This window comes from Pelodiscus sinensis, chromosome 3 (genome assembly GCF_049634645.1).
Source record: "Pelodiscus sinensis isolate JC-2024 chromosome 3, ASM4963464v1, whole genome shotgun sequence".
Lineage (NCBI taxonomy): Eukaryota > Metazoa > Chordata > Testudines > Trionychidae > Pelodiscus > Pelodiscus sinensis.
This window is the reverse complement of record NC_134713.1, coordinates 170,801,948-170,820,588: the sequence shown is the minus strand read 5'-3', so window position 1 is coordinate 170,820,588 and position 18,641 is coordinate 170,801,948. Positions and strand designations below refer to the sequence as shown.

At 42.5% G+C, this 18,641-nt stretch overlaps 1 protein-coding gene across 2 annotated transcripts in view; it reads left to right on the top strand.

Annotated features, from left to right (window-relative positions):
* BICRAL (BICRA like chromatin remodeling complex associated protein) overlaps positions 1-18,641 on the top strand; it is a 95,003-nt gene that overhangs the window by 52,642 nt on the left and 23,720 nt on the right. For both annotated transcript variants that reach the window (XM_075925436.1, XM_006122087.3), the window contains exons 3-7: positions 167-215; positions 315-383; positions 5,005-6,705; positions 10,901-11,006; positions 12,007-12,101. In XM_075925436.1, the coding sequence (XP_075781551.1) occupies positions 167-215; positions 315-383; positions 5,005-6,705; positions 10,901-11,006; positions 12,007-12,101 (2,020 nt within the window). The remainder of the gene's footprint in view (positions 1-166; positions 216-314; positions 384-5,004; positions 6,706-10,900; positions 11,007-12,006; positions 12,102-18,641) is intronic.

Sequence of the window (18,641 nt, the reverse complement as noted above, 5' to 3'; positions counted from 1 at the left end):
GACTGATCCTCAGCTAATATAAATTGGCATAGCTTGTTGAAGTCCATGGAGCTACACTGAATTATGTGAATGGAGCATCTGGCTCAGAGTTTTTATTATTGTTTATCTTAATTATGCTTTTTAAACAAATGTAAGTAATTAAAGTGATAACTTTTTTTTTTTAAAGAGATCCACAGGCACTGAATTATTTTCTACATGGACCTAGTAGTAAATCTGTAAGTAGTATTTTATTATACTATTCTAATATAATGTGAACTTCAGTGTTTGCTTTACTGTTAGTTTAATATTATGTTATTATATTTGTGCCTTAACAGGGCAATGAAGACTTGACTAATGCAGGATACTCTGCGGCCAATTCTAATTCAATTTTCGCCAACTCCAATGTAAGTATTCATAAGAAAAATTGTGTAATTTTTGTGTATGTACATGCTTTCATCATGGTTTCTGTGTTCTATATAAAACTAAAGGGAATAGATTGAGGTTTTGATTGTCTTTTTATGATGAAATTCAAAATTCTGACCTCCAGCAATGTTACATTGACTTTTATGCATTGATTTCTATGGGCAATTGTCCTTAAAAAATGGATGGCATGACTCTTTTCTCTGTGGTTACCATAGAAGAACAATTTAATGAAAGCTGTGTGTTTTCCATGTTTACTCTGGTAAATGAACTGTAAGTTTTTGTTATTTGAAACTTTGTAAACTAGTAAATTGAAACTTTGTGGTTTATATACTTTTTCAGATATTCTGCGTGCATTAGTCTATTATCTCACATTATTTCCTGATAGAATTTAGGGTAGAGGCTTACTTTTTATCATTCATTAAAAATTAAAATCCCCGTTTCATGCTTTAAATGAGCAAATAATGTACAGTATAGCTGAAGAATGAGCAATGAAGTACATTCTGTTATAACTTTAGTATTTGGATTGCTTCAATAAAATGCTTCAATAAGATTAAGTAACTTAAACTATTGTAAATGTTTAAATCAGTGATACTCAGGATTAGGCTTTGGAGGGTTTTATGCCAGCAGAGGCTCTTAAACGTGTGTTCTGTGGCTTTTGTGGCACAAGATATTAAAACACCATGTGATGTAATTATTGATGAGTCAAGATACTTTTACAATGTTAACCAGTTGTAGTTGAGGAAGTAATAATACTTTATGAGAATTACATAATAAATAGTAAATGAAACAATGAATTAATATAACTATGGCTCTTTTGGATAATGTTGATAGTTAATTTGGCTTATGAATCACTAAGATATGAGTGTCACTGATTTAAATACCTTTGAAGTGTTATCTAGTAGTCATAGTCCCTTTTATTGTAAGCTATTTGCGGAAATTATTGACTTCTGCTCAGATATGAGCTCTTATCTCTAGTTCATGATTTGCTACATTTTTCATTATCTCATGGTACAACATGCCGTGTCACAAAACCCTTGGCACTCCCCACATTCCCCTCCCACACCAGAGCCTAGGGATGCCCGATCTGGTAGATGTTATGTGCTCCAATCCTGGGGGAAGGTGGTGAAAGGGGGCTGCAGCAGACTCCCCAATGCTGAGGGGGACCCTGAGCTTCGGGGGCCAGATTCAGGCAAGCTGGGAGCTGGGCCTGAGGTTCCCCACCCCTGGCTTATTGTAGTTCTATTTAAATAATTTATTTATGGATGATATTTGAAACTGATGTAATGTTTGTTTTTTATTTAAAATTCCACACAGTAAGTTGTATAGAGAAGCATTTGTCTTACATTATACTGCATACTTAAATAAGAAGGCTCTTTACACATAGTTTTATAGCTTGCATAGTGAATTATGCCAAAAAAGACTGATATACTGTAAACATGGGGCTGTTAATAACTGACATAAAATCAGCATATCTAGACCCTGGCTCTGTTACTGTATCATAAAAGCACCTATAACTTTTTTGTATACCCAGTTTCTTCTTCGAGTGGCCCCATGGGTGCTCCACTCTAGGTGTCGGGTCAATCCCGGCGCCGCTGGTTGGAAGATTTCAGAGCCATCTTCGTCCAGTCTGCACATGCCCCCTGCAGCGCGTGGCTTTTGCGCCTTTGATCACGAGCGCAGACTGGCCCCCCCCCCTCCAGTTCCTCTCAACCGTCCTAGGTTGCTGGCGGAGCTTTGTGATCTCCTCATATGCAGAGCAAATCCTGTCAGAAAGAATTGTAAAATAGTTAGTCTTTGTTCAGTAGTTAGTTTCCTGTTAATTAATTAGTTAGTTTTGAAAAAAAAAAAAGAGAGAAAGACATCGTTCTAGTCAATTTCTGCGAGTGCGGCAGTTTGCCTAGTTAATTTCATCATGCCTGGGACACCAGGATTCAAATGGTGTTCCCAGTGCAAAGAGGCTATGCCAGCCTCAGACGGTAACACAGTCTGTCACACAGAGGCAAATTGTCTGTCCTCCTCCACTCCCTTTATTATTTATTGTTTTATATATTAACATATTGCAGGACAAATAAGAAGTGAATGACATTTTTCCCTGCTCTGAACAGCTTATAGTCTAAAAGACAAAGATGTGTCAGGAGGATAAGATAAACATGTTTGTTGGATGAAAATCAGGAAAATGATTTTAGGGTGTTCACACTTTTTCATCTAGTCAGGAACAGTGATCATGATTTGCCACCTGTCTAGCCATTATTAGACAGCAGATTCCTGTGAGCATCATGGTAGAAGTGAGATTTTAGGAAGCACCTGAAGAAGAGGAAAGCAGTGGCTTTGTGGATTTTCACTAGGAACACTTGCCACATGTCAGAGGGAAAGCATGAAGGTTCTCCTGGAAAAAGTGGGCAATTTGTGATATTTCTTTCCTGTGACAGTCACTTATTTCTCCCTTAGGTCCTGCTGATCAGCAGGAGTGGGTAGGAGAGGAGACAAAAGCCTATTTTGGGCACATCTGAAATGGGGGATTAGGAGGAGCCCATAGAAAATAGGGTTTTAAGGGGAGATGGGAGACTGTGGGGAAGGTGGATGTTACTGAGGAGAATGGGATTGTTTGCAGGGGGGAGGAGCGATTCTTATGGTGCTTTGGGAGAAGCAGGAGACCCTGCTATTGCCTGAGATGCCTGTGATGTGTGCTTAGTCAGGAGGGCAGTGGGAGCTGGAGCAGAGGGCTTTGGGTTGTAGGTTCTTGGGTCAGTATCCTTCATTCTTCCCTCACTCCCATTTAGAGTAATAGGATTTCAGGCCAGGAGCCACCCATCATATCAATATCTATTCTGATGTGTGTATCACAAGCCGCCAATGCATGCACACTAAGCCCAACAATTAAAATTAGTTCAGGAGTTACAGGAAACTGAACTGTTATAAACCATCATCAGAAAATAGAAAGGACTGAGGGGTACCAGTACCAAAGGACCCTTCAGTAGCAGGATATTGAGATACACCCAGATGATCAAGATTAGGGACCTTCACCCCAAGCCAGAGGATGGTAAAAAATCCCAAAGATCAATGCTGGTTTGACAGGGGGAAAATTCCCTTCTGAATCCACATAGGGCAATCAGACTCTGTGTGTGAGAGCCAAGTACCTGAGAGAGAGAATTCTCAGTGCCATCCAGAGCCTCATCCAGGGTCCCAACTCCAGCCATGGCCACTTATGATGCTTCAAAGGAGACAAAAATCAAAACAAAAAAACCACAATAAACATCAGAACAGCTAAACCAACACAAGAATACATTGAGGGGGAAATTCCATCATGACCCTTCCAGGTGACAGCAGATGTGTGAGATTTTAAGAATATCCCACACCATCACAAGCAGTGATGTTAAACATCCCACTCATAAATTGATTAATCTCTAATTAAGTTATTAGAGCTCCTATTGAAAGGCAGATCCTGAACCTCATTCCTCTGATTGTTAGAAACAGTCTTCTGATCTCCAACCTGAATTTGTTCAAAGCCATTTTATAGCCATTTGTTTTTATGTTAGCCCATGTCTCTTATCCTGCCCTATTTTAAGATTTTCATATACCCTCAGCTACGATCACTGCCTTTTCTTAGGGTGCAGTGCTCCACAATGACCTGAACTCTCCACACATGGACTCCTGCAGCCCCTGATGCACAGGTCAAGGAGTGGCCAGAGCACAGTTTCCAGGTGATGGATTGTCCCTTGGGGAGTGTAGTCAGCTGGCACATATTGGAGCAGACCCCCTGCTGCTCTTATGTAGCCAGAGAATCGAGATACAACCAGGTACCAACTATCCCCCCTTCTGCTGTTCTTAGTAGAAGGTGGACACAACAGAGAATCTGGCTTCTAAATTTTTTATATTTCTGAGATGCTGATAAAGTATTTGTGGCAGATGTAATCCTTGTATTTTCATGCATGTATGGTATATTATAATTTTACAGGTGAAACTGAAAGGTTTCTGTTACTTTTTTGGAAATCTTTAATAAAATAGGAAGACATAACCCATAGTATTTCAAAATGAGAGAAATGCTTTAATAAAATAAGCTAGATTCAGTAAAAGGCAGACACAAACCTAAATTGAATAAAATAAAATAAATGTATACTCATGGAGTAGTATGGCAGTGAAAGAAAGGGAAGTAAAGCAAATGTAGAACGTGGGTTTTCTAATATGTCAATTGTCTTGTGCAGCAATTTTCACTATGAGACTTCAAAAGCCAAAACCTCCCTATTCTTGAGAGCTGAAGCTAAGTTCAGAATCAAAACCTGGCTCTGAATTTCAGACCCATACCTTGCATTTATCATGGGTAAAAACGGAATTGGGTTTTGGAAAACATCTTGGCTTTCACTGGGTTGAGATCTGAATTTTGCATCTTAGCAATGCTACTCCAGCAGTCTGTTTTGAGGGCATAAGTGGTTCAAGAGCCTTGTGTTGGCCCTGTGCATGGGTTGAACATTACTCTTCATATTTAGCTACAAAGATATGGTATTATAGAGGGGCATTATTTTTTGCAGGAAAAATTTTAATTGTAAATAGTTTGTATCTTACATTATTTAAAAAATGCAATGTAATTTTGTTTGTTTGTTTTAGAACACTGATCCTAAATCATCCATCAAAGGTGTAAGCAATCAGCTTGGAGAGGGGCCTAGTGATGGACTACAACTGTCAAGTAGCCTTCAGTTTCTTGAAGATGAACTTGAATCTTCTCCTTTACCTGATCTCAGTGAGGATCAGCCTTTTGATATTCTTCAGAAGTCCTTACAGGAGGCCAATATTACTGAACAGACTTTGGCAGAGGAGGCATATCTGGATGCCAGTATAAGTTCTAGCCAACAGTTTGCACAAGCCCAGCTTCATCCTTCTTCATCAGCATCCTATACTCAGGCTTCTAATGTTTCTAATTACTCAGGTCAGACGCTGCAACCTATAGGAGTTACTCAAGTGGTACAGCAACCAGTTGGAGCATCTTTTGCAAGCAATACAGTTGGTGTGCAACATGGCTTTATGCAACACGTGGGAATTAGTGTTCCCAGCCAGCATTTGTCTAATAGTAGTCAAATTAGTGGTTCGGGGCAGATACAGTTAATTGGTTCATTTAGTAATCAACCTTCCATGATGACTATTAACAATCTTGATGGATCTCAGATTATACTGAAAGGCAGTGGACAGCAAGCACCTGCAAACATGAGCAGCGGACTCTTGGTTCATAGACAGACTCCTAATGGTAACTCATTGTTTAGTAACTCAAATACAAGTCCAGTAGCACAACCCGTAACAGTCCCATTTAATAGCACAAATTTTCAGACATCTTTACCAGTCCATAATATCATTATTCAGAGGGGCCTAGCACCAAATTCTAATAAAGTTCCAATTAATATTCAACCAAAGCCTATTCAGATGGCTCAGCAAACAGCTTACAATGTGAATAACTTAGGTATACAGCAGCATCATGTACAACAAGGGATTCCTTTTGCTTCAGCAAATTCACCTCAGAATTCAGTAGTTAGTCCTCATATGTCTGTTAATATTGTTAATCAACAAAACCCAAGAAAATCAGTTACTCCTCAAACAGTTAGTAATGCTGGTGGTAGTATTGTTATCCATTCTCCTATGGGACAGCCTCATGCATCTCAAAACCAGTTTCTCATACCTACAAGTCTCTCTGTCAATTCTAATTCAGTTCATCATGTCCAGACCATAAATGGACAACTTCTTCAGACTCAACCTTCCCAGCTAGTTTCTAGCCAAGTATCTGCTGAGCATGTTATGCTGAACAGGAACTCTACAAACATGCTCAGGGCCAACCATTCATATTCAGGACAGATGCTGAATAATCAGAATACAGCTGTTCAGTTAGTTTCAGGACAGACATTCACAGCTCCTGGAAGCCAAGTTATAGTAAATCATGGAACTTCTCAAATTGTTGGTGGACAGGTGCCATTACAACAGGCATCACCAACAGTGTTGCATTTATCACCTAGTCAAAGTAATGTTTCTCAAGGTAGATCCGGTTTTACTACAATGTCACCTGGACAATCTACAGTCTCAAATATATCAGCATCTAATCGGTTTACTGTTGTAAGTTCTTCTGGCACAATACATAGCCTGGGGCCACCAGTTCAGTCTATTGCAACAGGAGGAAATTTTACTGGAGATCAACCTACACAGCAGAACAGAACACAGGTTTCAGTGAGTGTATCACATCGTCTTCCAGTTTCCTCTTCTAAATCTATCAGCACTTTCAGCCACACAGGAGTAGGAGTAACACAACAACAGTTCACTTATGCTCAGGTATGAATACCTTTTAAGTACCAACTAAACTGCACAAAATGTTTCTAAAGCATTCCCTTTTTCTGTGGTGTGGGAGGACATTAATTGGTAGTGTTTTTTTAATACCTTTAAATATTCTCATATTACTACGCTTTCATTAATTGTTTTACAAACAGATATTGTTGATCTACTGAGAAAATATCTAATGCTGCAACAACGTAATCTAAAAACATTTTTGAATGTTTCTTGATGTTGAGGGAATCTATCATTCCCATTAATTTAGATAGTCTTGCTTTGTTGATTAGTAGTGGGATTTTCAAAGGTGTTCACCATGGGCCTATTTCTGCTTCCCATGAAATCAGAGTTTTAACTGTGCCAACTTTGCATTTTGAAAATTGCACTGTTAGGGTATGTCTACACAGTACCCAAAACTTGAAATAAGATACGCAGTTTGCGCTATGCAAATTGCGTAGCTTATTTTGAGTCTATTTTGAAATCGATTATTTCGTCATTTGGCGATGTCTACACAGCACCAAATTTCAAAATAAAGCACTATTTCGAGCCATCCCTTACTCCTCATAGAATGAGGTTTACAGAGATGGCGAAATAGTGCAAGCGCTATATTTTGAAATAGCGAACATGTTAAAAAGATGTGGGTGTAGCTATTTCAGGATACCTCTGGTATCCTGAAATAACTTTGCTGTGTAGACATACCCTTAGAGTCATAAGGCAAAACTCTGGCATGTGCTAAATACCTGACTGTCATTTTGACTTCAGTGAGAATTATGCATGCCTAAGAGCCTCACAGCATTTGGTCCACAGAAATTGGAAATTGAAAAGATGCTCTAAGCCATTTCCCTGCCAGCATAGAATTATTCCCTACAACATTCTTTATTTAGTACTCTGTTCAGTATGGTTTTTAATGTCTTAATCAGTTTGGATTTTCAATTTTGAAGTTGGGGCAGAGAGTTGTCTACACTCGTTGTGTAGATGATTGAAAGAGTCACAAAGAGCTTAATTTCATGGAGCTCTTTAGAGAGAAAAAATCTCTTACCAGTTGTGAAAGAAAAGCCTTATAAATGCCATCTTCTGTAAGAGATAAATAAAATTAAAATAGTGATATTCTATGCAACTATGAATCAGAAACTGCATATGTGTTTTGGGATGGGGAATTAAGCTGGATTGATTTGTGGTGTGGGGGCAATAAGTGAATGAATAGTCTCATTTGATCAACAGTGGGAATTTACACTAGTTCTGAAATCAGCTTACAGTTATGGTAAAATGGTGACGTAAGGTAACTGTTTCCTTATACACTTGTGTTATCTCTTGTTCACTGTTCTTTGTGAGGAGCATTGCTTAATTTTTTTCCAAAGGAAAAAAACTTGCTAAAAAAAGGATGAAACTTTTTTTAATAGCTTTTAAAAAAAATATAAAGATGTGTTGTCAAGGGGACCAGATTTTTTCTGAGTCAGAGTTTTTACATTTTGTGTGCTGATTGTGTGCAGACCTGCATACCTGTTCTTTTTTGAGGTGGCCTCTATACTTTCCCACTTGTCAGATGAAAACTCTGTGAATTTGGAAAAGCTTTGTCCATTGGAGCCACCCAAAAACACTCTCCTGTTAGCACTGAAAATTCTGGGTCATAAATTCTGTAGTCCCACCTATTCCAGTTCTTGTCTATGATTAGCTCTAGCTTTTTTTCAATGCCCTCAGCCATATTTTTAATTTCAAGCTACTCTTATTTTTCTGTTAAATTATATTTTAATTGATTATTTGTGTTAGGGTATGTACCATTCTGAGGACCAGAAACCTTGAACAGCTTGTGAGACCCTCACAAGTTAAGAACATGCAGGTACCACTTCCAAGAGGAAAAAAGTAGTTACTTAGCTATCGCACAAAGGATAACTTTCTATACAATGTCATCTTCCTTAGTGTTGTACTCTCATGCAACTCTTCAAATTTGTATATTTAGGACAGTGGCGTTTATAGAGCTAGTACTGAAGGCACTTATTATGCTGGGTAGGGCTGGATAGTCTTTTTTTTTTTATGGGGATATTGTACAGTAGTGTTGGAGATTTCCTTCCTTAGCTGTGGAAGGGCCTCCCATAACATTTCAGCATTCTAATGCTGCCAGTTCTGTTTGTTGATAGGACAAATAAAAGAGCCAGGTAATTACACAGGAAATGTTATACATCAGTAATCGGTGTGTTTTTGAGGACTACATGGCACTGTGCGTTAGAACACAAGAAAGCTCCTTTTAGCCCAGTATCCTGTCTTATGACAGTGGCCAATGCCACGTGTCATAGAGGCAATGAACAGAACAGGTAATAATCAAGTGATCCATCCCCTTTACCCAGGGGCGGATGAGAGTTTTGCGGGGCCCAGAGCAGCACAATATCGTGGTGGCCCCCCTTTGGAGAAAAAACAAAAAAGGGGTCCCCCCTATGCCCTTTCCTCCAGTAGCCCCGCATTGATTATGTGAGCTACCCTCTCCTTATCCCCTCTCCTAACACCTCCCTCTACACACCTGCCCTGCCTCTCTCCTCCTGGTGCTGGTCCCTCCCCTGCAGGTGTCTGCCCTTCTGCTTCACCCCCAGAATCCCCTGGCACCTGCACCTTCCCTTACCTCTGTACCCTCCTGGTGCCTCCCCCTTCCCTCACTGCCCCTGCGCCCTTTGCCCTCTTTTTCCCTGATGCCCACCCCCTCACCACCCTCTGCCCCCATTCCCCTCATGCCCCTGTGCCATCACACATGCCTTGCTCCATCCCCGCCTTCCTCACGCCCACCCCTCCTTTCAAGCCTTCTCCCAGCACCTCTCCCTCCCTCCTTTAGCCTCCAATGCCCTTACCTTCTCCTCTCCCAGCATCACCCTGTCCCCCCTCCCACTAACACCTCCTCTCCTGCCCTTTTCCTCATTGTCTCCACTTGGCCCCCTGGCATTTGTCTCTCCTCCTCTTTCTTCTCCTGACCTCCCCCGGTCCCCTCAGCACAAGCCCCTTCCTCTGCCATCCACCTTCTGCCTTCCAGTGTGCAGGGTGGTGGCGGCTCCGGCCCGGGCTCCAGGCGCCAGGCCACGTGCCGAACCATGCGGTGCAACGCTGGGCCGCATGGTTTTAAAGTCCCAGGCTGTGGCATTGCGCCACACCACGCCCGGGCGTCTCCGCCACACATGCGCTCCCTCGGCCCCACGTGGCCCGTACTGGTCAGCACCGGGGAATTTCAAAAATGCAGGGCTGCGGCGCCCTGCCACAATCCCCCCCTTCCTCCTCCAGCAGCCGCTGGCCGGCCCTTCAGCAGACAGCCCACCGGGAAATTCCTGGTATCCCGCCAGGCTAGTCCGCCCGGTCACTGGCGCGGGGCCTATTGAGGCGTGGGGCCCGGGGCAGCTGCCCCGCTCACCCTGCCCTATGTCCGCTGCTGCCTTTACCTATTCCAAGCTTCTGACAGGCTAAAGACACCATTCCTGCCCATTCTGGCTAATAGCCATTGACGGACCTATTCTCCATGGAATTGTCTAGTCCTTTGTTTAATCCTATTAAAATCCTGACCTTCACAATATCCTCTGACAAGGATTGACTGTATGTGGTGTGTAGAAAATCTTTGCTTTTTTTGTTTTAAACCTGATACCTATTAATTTCATTTGGTCATTCCTAGTCCTAGTAGTATTATTATATGTCAGAGCACAAAGTATAGAGGAGAAGGTAGTATAGGAAAATAATTAATTTCCAACCAGTCAGCACCACAGGATTATTTTTCATGTTTGGGAATCCAAATTTCATTAAAATATCACATCACAACTATTAGTTGCTATGTGTGCCCGCTCATCTGAGATTTAATTTTTTAAATAACCGTGTTTCTCTCTCTTTCTCTCTCAAAATTTCTAGCTGTGGGGGTAATTGTGTTGGTACTAAGAAAAGTAAAACTAGACTTACTGCTATCATGCCACAGTTAACCTTTAAGATGATGAACTGCTTTAGAAGACTTAGATTTGGAGGGAGAGTTCTTTGAATGAAAGTGGCCTATATAGAGAAAATATAACTTAGTAAGAAATCTCCTCAGAATAAGTGAGTATGTAGTGAAAGCTTAGTTATGTTTTTTTTTTTTTTAATAATCGGGGGAAAGCGTTGAGCTAAGTTGTAGGTTTCTTTTTTGCATTGTTACTAGGTCTGTTAAAATGTTCACACTAACCTTTATCTCCCTATTGCATGTTCACAGGCTCAGAAAAAAGTTATGAACCAGTCCTCACCAGTTTCTGCATCGAAGTCACAGGATAGCTTGAGACAACCCCAGCTAACAGGTCTTCTGAGTAACACATTGCCAGGTCAGATAAAGTCTTTTCATGATGGTTTCACCAATCCCTGTGACAACTGAAGTGGATTCTCCTTTGTTATGTCAGGTGTTGACAGATGATCTGTGGTGATAGGGGATCCTAAAGATTATTATGTTTCCCCTCCCTCCATTTGAGGAACAACAGTACCAAGCCCACAGACTTCATCTTTAGCAGTTGGTCATATGGTCTGTTCCTAACAAAGATTGTTAGTAATTGTCTAATTTTGTTTGCTAGAATCATAGACAAAGATGTACTTGTGCAATGAGCAATCAAAAATCTTTTTCCACAATCCAAGTGTGTCATCAGTGTGCTGTATTTAAGCTCCTTTCATGTAGGAAGTGAGAATTATAAATTCGAGTTATGTCTTTCAGACTTCCAGTCAGCCTTGTGTAGTAACCACTCAAATTACTTCCCATTTTATCTTTACTGGCACAGGTTGTCTTGGAAGCTAATCAACAATTATTGTTTTATAAAGAAAATGTAAATATCAGTTTCCAGTTAGTGTGATGCACTGAACATAAGAATATATTAAGTAGGTTCTTGAAATGGTAGTATTCTGATTACAAATGTAAAGTTCCTATGAAATGTCAATAGACTTCTAGTTCAAATTTTATTTAAGACATTACAATGAATGTGCATGTTATACACCTTGTTTCTGTACAAAGTGTAGCAATACTATTTGTGTTACATTTGTGATGGGTGAGTTGGACTAAAGGAATTCCTCTAAATTGTACAGCAGGACAGTCAGATGGGAGACTACCCATCTGAATTTGTAACAGTGTGAGATCTGGTCACTCATTCACAAATGTTTATAGTGCTGCTGCAGAGTCTTGAGTTTAAAATTTTGGTGAACTATTAATAAAATGATTCAGTTTATCTTTAAAAAAAATGTCTTCTGGGATGATGCTTACGATATTTGATTTTTTTTTACTTTGTATTATTGTTTTAAGAGCAATGAGTAATAGAATCCTTTTAATGTGTACTTTTACAGGACAAGATTCTGGAAGTAAAATCATGCAGCAATCTTTAGGAGCAACACAGCAGGAAAAACTACTGGGATTGTCTCCTGTTCAACAAAATTTGCAGGTTGGGAACATTTTTCAGTTAACCTGTTTTTTCTTAATTTTAATGAAGATAAGGTACCAAGAACAGTGTAATAATTAATAATCTCCTATATGTTGTTCTTATTGATTCTTATCCTAAACATAGTCATTAATCTTCCAAAAGTATGCTTTGGTGGGAGGAAAGAAAGTTGTTTTCCAATACCTTAGCGAAGTTCCAGGAGCCGTTTTACAGTTTTAAACCTTTAAAAACAAAAACCTTTTTCTATTTTCTAAATGAAAATAAAGATAGCAGTCTGAAGGCATGTCTACACTGGGCAGTTATTTCAAAATAATTCCCCTTATTTGGAAATAACAAGCAGAGCATCTGCACTACCAAGCCAGTTATTTCAAAATGATAACTCCTGCTTCTTCTTCAAGAGATGTCCCTGTGGGTGCTCCACATTAGGTTGGTGTACCATCGCCAAGCATCAGAGTGGAGATTTGATAGCAGTGTCCCTCTGGCCGTGCACTGGCAGCCATGCACTGTTAGGTTGCAGGCATCATGCATGCGCGAGCCCCTTCTTCCCCCTCAGTTCCTTCTCTACTGTCTCTGGCTACAGATGGACTCAGCAGTGCTCCTTAGCTTCTTTGTGTCTTCATGATTATATGTCTTTAAAACCAGTTAATTATATTGTAGTAGTTAATTACTTATTTGTTAATTAGTTAGGTAGTTAGTTTAACAAAAAAACCTAAAAACCCCCCTAGATTAATTTAGGGGGTTTCTCCTAGTTAACTCCTTCCTGCAGTTTATGACTGCTTTCACAGACATGCCTGGCTCACTGGGGTTTAAGCGCTGGACATCGTGTAAAGAGCCTATCCCGATATCAGATGGTCATTCACAATGTGTCCGCTGCCTCGGAGAGCAGCATAACTCCCCAAAATGTCCTCATTGTGCAAGTTAAAATCACAGGCGCAGAAAGACCTCCGCCTCAAGCTATTTTTACTTGAAAACTCTCTTAGACCAGCTTCTGTCCTAGGCCAACAGCCCAAGGAACATATACAGTGTGGAACCAAAAAGCCCGCCAAAAAGTGAGCCTCCTCATTACCTCAAGGAGCTATGGCACTGAAACAGCTGTCTCCCTCACGGCAGGTGCGAAGGGCAGCGGCGGCACCGTGCTCTAGCACATATGACACTGTGAGCGTCTTCGGAATCCCCAGCGCAGATAAATAGCGGGCATACGCTAAATTGCGCTCTGAGGCATCAGGCTTCAAGTTGCCTGCCTCATTAGCTGTGGCACCATTCGGCATTGATATAATCTTGCCGACGAAGCATGAGAGTGCGGCGCCAACCATGTTAACAGGCGCCTCAGTCCTCATCACAGTGACACCTGATGCGGCACCAGTTTCTTCTTCGAGGAGTGTCCCCATGGGTTCTCCACCTTAGTTGCTTCAGTGCCGCTGGGCTCAAAGCTGGAGATTTGTGACAGCAGTACCCAGGCCGGCAACGCATGCAGGGAAGCCTGTGTGTGTGTCCTGAGGAGGCTACTGTGCATGGGTGGCCAGCCCCCCCATCTCAGTTCCTTCACTACCTCTACCGGCTGTGGTCACAGTTCAGCAGTCTCTCCTTCACCTTACTTAAGACCGTCTTCTTTGTATATAGTTATCTTTAGATAAGTTCAGTTATTGTTATATTCTTAGGGATAGTGATTGTTAGATTCTTAAACTTTCAACAACAACAACAAAAAGAGAGACAGAGAAGCGGCGATCGCCTCACTCAGGTAGCAGTGCTTAACTGTTGTGCGCTACTGCAGATCCTCCGGGACGTGCTGGAGATTCAAAAGGTGTACCACCTGCAAACTTTCCATCTCAATTTCTGACGGCCACAATCAGTCCCTCCATAGTCTCGGGCATCATCACGCATCAAACAACTTTCCACACTATCTAAAGGGTGAGGAAGCTTCAATTAAAAATGTCCAAATAGAGAACGGCTCAAGACCACCCACTGATTCTGATCAATCCACCCCTCTCAGACAAAGATCCTTGGGACGGGGTCGGAAAGAGCGGCTCCCATGGGGTCGAGCCAAAAGAAACGGAAGAAGAGTAGCTTTACGAAAAGTTCCTACTCCTCTGGGACTGAGTCGCCATCAAGGAAGCGATCAGCCCAGGCTAATGCTGCAGCTCCACCCCAGGCAAAGGGGTCAGACAAGCAGCAATCTAAAGGGACCGGTAAGGAGAGTGGCCGAGATCCCAAGCACACACGCCGTGCGTCAGACAAAGCTCTGACAGGAGCAAACAGCAAAGCTTCCAAGTCAGCACCAGCAGAAAAAACAGTGTCAACACCCGAGGTGTGAAACAAACAGCGCTCACACACAGCACCCAGCCAGAGCACAATACCTGACATGGCACCGCTGGTACCGACAGCTTGGTCAGAATGGCTTCTCTCTCTGTTAGTGCCACTATTAACGCCTCCTGCCCTTCTATACCACTTGTTCCGCTCCCGATGCCTCAGTTCACAACAGCAGCTGAACTGACAGTTCACTCGGTACTGGGGACTCCCCTGTCCGGTACCGACCGTAATCCTAACACATTGCGGGGCTCTCTCTCAGCCACTCCAGTCAGTTCTATAGCAGCAAGCTTTAGCAATGATGAGGAGGACATACATAAACCACCTCACACGCCAAGGCATTATCCTCATAAGCCTCTGCAACAGACTCAGCAATGGTAGCCACCACAGTGGATGCCACCACTGGTCATGCCCAACTGGCCATATAGGGATCTTTGGGCTTGCTACAGACAACATTCCACACAACAATATCTACCCGTGACACCAAGGTCCCAGGCACCAACCATACAGTCCACAGAGTGTTACAGCTCAGGCACAGACAAGCAGGATGGAGATGTTATGGGGGAGGAACACAGTCCACCCTCCTCTCCACCCGCACACACTTCAACCACGTCACTTGATGACGCGATAATGCCTGCACCATCAACAATAGGGGATGATACTAAAACGTTCCAGGAACTTTTCAAGAGAATGGTAGAGGTCCGGGAGAGCCTTTCTCAGATGCTCCACTGATGCAACATAAGCTCAAAAGCATTTTCCAAATGTCTCTCCATCCAAAATTAGCCATCTCCATGAACGAGGCTCTTATGGATCCGGCCAAAAGCGTATGGAGCATTCCAGCCACAATCTCACCAATCTACAAAAGAATGGACAGAAAATACTCCCAAGGGAGCAGAATTCCTGTTCTCCTACCCAACACTGAACTCTCTGGTGGTAGAAGCAGTCAATCAAAGAGGAAGACAACAAAATATGCATACTGCTCCCAACGATTGGGATTGGAAGCGGCTAGATACGATGGGAAAGAATCATCAGCAAGCCTGCAGATCAGAATAGCCAACTACGCTGCATTATTAGCAAAATATACACACCACATATTTTATCAACTAGCGTCCTTTATTGATTCCGTTGAAGACACAAAGATAGAACAATTCAAAGCAAACATTAAAGAGGGTACAGTTATAGGGCACACAGCTATACAAAATGCGCTAGACTCAGCACACAGCAGCCAGATCTTCAGCCTCAGCTGTGGTTATGAGGAGGGCATCATGGCTTCATCTCTCAGGCTTTCTGAGAGAGGTTCAAACCACTGTAGAGGACCTCCTATTTGAGGGCACGAAACTATTCACGGAGTCCACAAACACATCCTTCCACACTCTGAAAGATTCAAGGGCCACAATCAGAATGTTGGACATCCAAGTACCTGTCATAAGGAGACAATATAGATAATTCCAGCAAAGATACAGACCTCCAACATTTAACCAACAGCAGAGACATTTTGATAATAGACATAAACAGCATCAAAATAGACGGAGACAGACATCTGAACAGCCTTCCAACCAGCAACCATCGTCATCCAGATAACAGATTTGAAGTCCTGGTCAAGGGTCTGACAACCCCGGAATTTCCAAGGCAGCAAACAGAATCATCTATGCTATTTGGCAACAGACTAGTCAGCTTCTATCCAGCCTGGTCTGCCATCAGGTGGATGTTAGAAATCATAAGAACCAGCTACTGCATTCCTTTCACAACTGTTCTCCCATCCTACTTTTTCAGGGACCCCTCTCACAGGAACTTACTCTTGCAAGAGGCAGAACGCCTCATAGCTGTAGGGGCTATAGCGGAAGTCCCCAAACAACATGGACAAGGGTTTCTACTCCCATTATTTCCTTACCACCAAGAAGTTGGGGGGCTGGAGACCCATTTTGGATCTCCGCAAACTCAACCAGTTAATCAAATACCAATTCTTCAAGATGGTTATGCTGGCTACAATTATACCTGACCTGGAAAAAGGAGCATGGATGTCTACCTTTGACCTACAGGATGCCTATTTCCACATATCAATTCATCCATCACACAGGAGATTCCTCCATTTCACTATATAGCACAGGCAATTTCAATACAGAGTGTTACCGTTCGGACTTTCGACAGCCCCACGAGTTTTTTCAAAAGTAATCGCTTCCCACTTACACAAAAACCCTTACGATAGTCCCTTGCCTGGATGACTGTCTAGTAACGAGCTCTACACAACAAGATATACAGCAAGCAGTCTCGACAACCAGAACCCTCTTCGACAAATTAGGTCTACTGTTAAATGTGCCAAAATGTGCCTTGTCCTCTACTCAAACACTGGAATTCTTAGGGGCACACCTAGACTGCGTGAAAGACTAGAGCCTACCTACCATACCGCAGATTGCTCTCACTTAGGCTCCCCATAGAAACAGCGCAGGCAAGTCCATGCACAACAGCATGATCATGCCTACAAATACTGCGGCAAATGGCAGCATCCACATTTGTAGTACCTCATGCTCGATTATGCATGCGACCACTTCAAGCATGGCTACGCAAAACCTACCGACCTCGTGTTTATCTTTTGAGCAAAAGCCTTACTGTGCTCAACAAGATAAAAGCCCTCCCTTGCATGGTGGACAATACACAACAACATATGTGTAGGAGTCCCCTTCCAACGGATTCCGCCATCAATAACAATCACTACAGATGCTTCCCTCCTAGGTTGGGGAGCCCATCTACAACACAGGGTCAATGGACGCAACGCGAGACCAAATACCATATAAACCTACTGGAGTTAAGGGCTATAAGGAATGTCTCCATGCACTTTCTTCTTCTCATTCAAAACAAAATGGTACAGATACTCACAGACAACATCTTTATGATGTATTACATCAACAGACGGGGAGGATCATGCTCATATCACCTATGCCAGGAGGCACTATGCCTCTGGGAATGGTGTATTCTATGAAACATACACCTGGTCTCATCCTATCTACCAGGCAAAGACAACACATTGGCACACAATCTAAGCAGACTATTCCCACAAAACCACAAGTGGGAGATAAACCAATCAGTGTTCACTCACCTCTTCACGAAATGGGTATTCCCAATAGTGGACCTATTTGCAACACACAACAATGCTTGCTGCCCACAGTACTGTTCCAGAGCGGGCATAGGTCCTGGCTCTTTGGGGGATGCCTGCAATATAGAATGGAACGCACACTTGGCATACGTGTTCCAGTCTTTTCCACTGATACAGTGAGTGATCCTCAAGATCAAGCAAGATGGGCCAGAGTAATACTCATAACACCCAACTGGCCCAGGCAAACGTGGTACCCATACCTGTTACGGATGAGCATCCGGCCACCACATTGATTCCCATCAGTCAGGGCTTTGCTGACCCAACAAAACGATTAAATTCCCCATCCGTGAATCCACAAGTTTCACATCCGGGCATAGATACTTGTTGGTTGAATCCCATGGAAAAAGACCTTTCTGGAAGCAGTACGGCTCGTCCTCACAAATTCTAGATGACCTGCAAAAAGAAAGACATATGGTCAAAAATGGAAGAGGTTCGTGGCATGGTGTACAGCTCACAGCCATGAACCGCTCCACACGGGTGTATCACACATTCTACAATACTTGTTAGAGCTACACAACACGGGCCTCTCATGAGTACCATCAGGATGGGACTTGAACTTAGTACTAAAGGTGCTCATGGGTAAACTCTTCGAACCTCATGCCACTTGTTCACTATTACACTTGTCGATGAAAGTAGCTTTCCTTGTGGCAGTTACCTCCGCAGGGCATGTTGGCAAAATAGCAACTTTAATGGCGGACCCACCATACACCAAATTTCATAAGAATAAGGTCACACTTAGGACCCATCCCAAATTTCTACTCAAAGTACCTACCATGTTCCACTGCAACGAACCCATATACTTACCTGTTTTCTTCCCTAAACTGCACAAGGACAGCAAAGAAGCAGCTCTCCATACCTTGGATGTCTTTAGAGCACTGGCATTCTACCTACAGCGGACTATGCCCTTTCAAAAAACCCCACGGCTGTTTGTCTCATCAACAGAGAGGTCACAGGGGTTGCCTATATCGAAACAAAGATTCTCAAAATGGACGTCTAGTTGCATTAAACTAGCGTATGCCAGAGCCCAGAGAGAACCCCCAACAACTGTGCAAACTCATTTGACATGGGCAATTGCAGCCACAATGGCA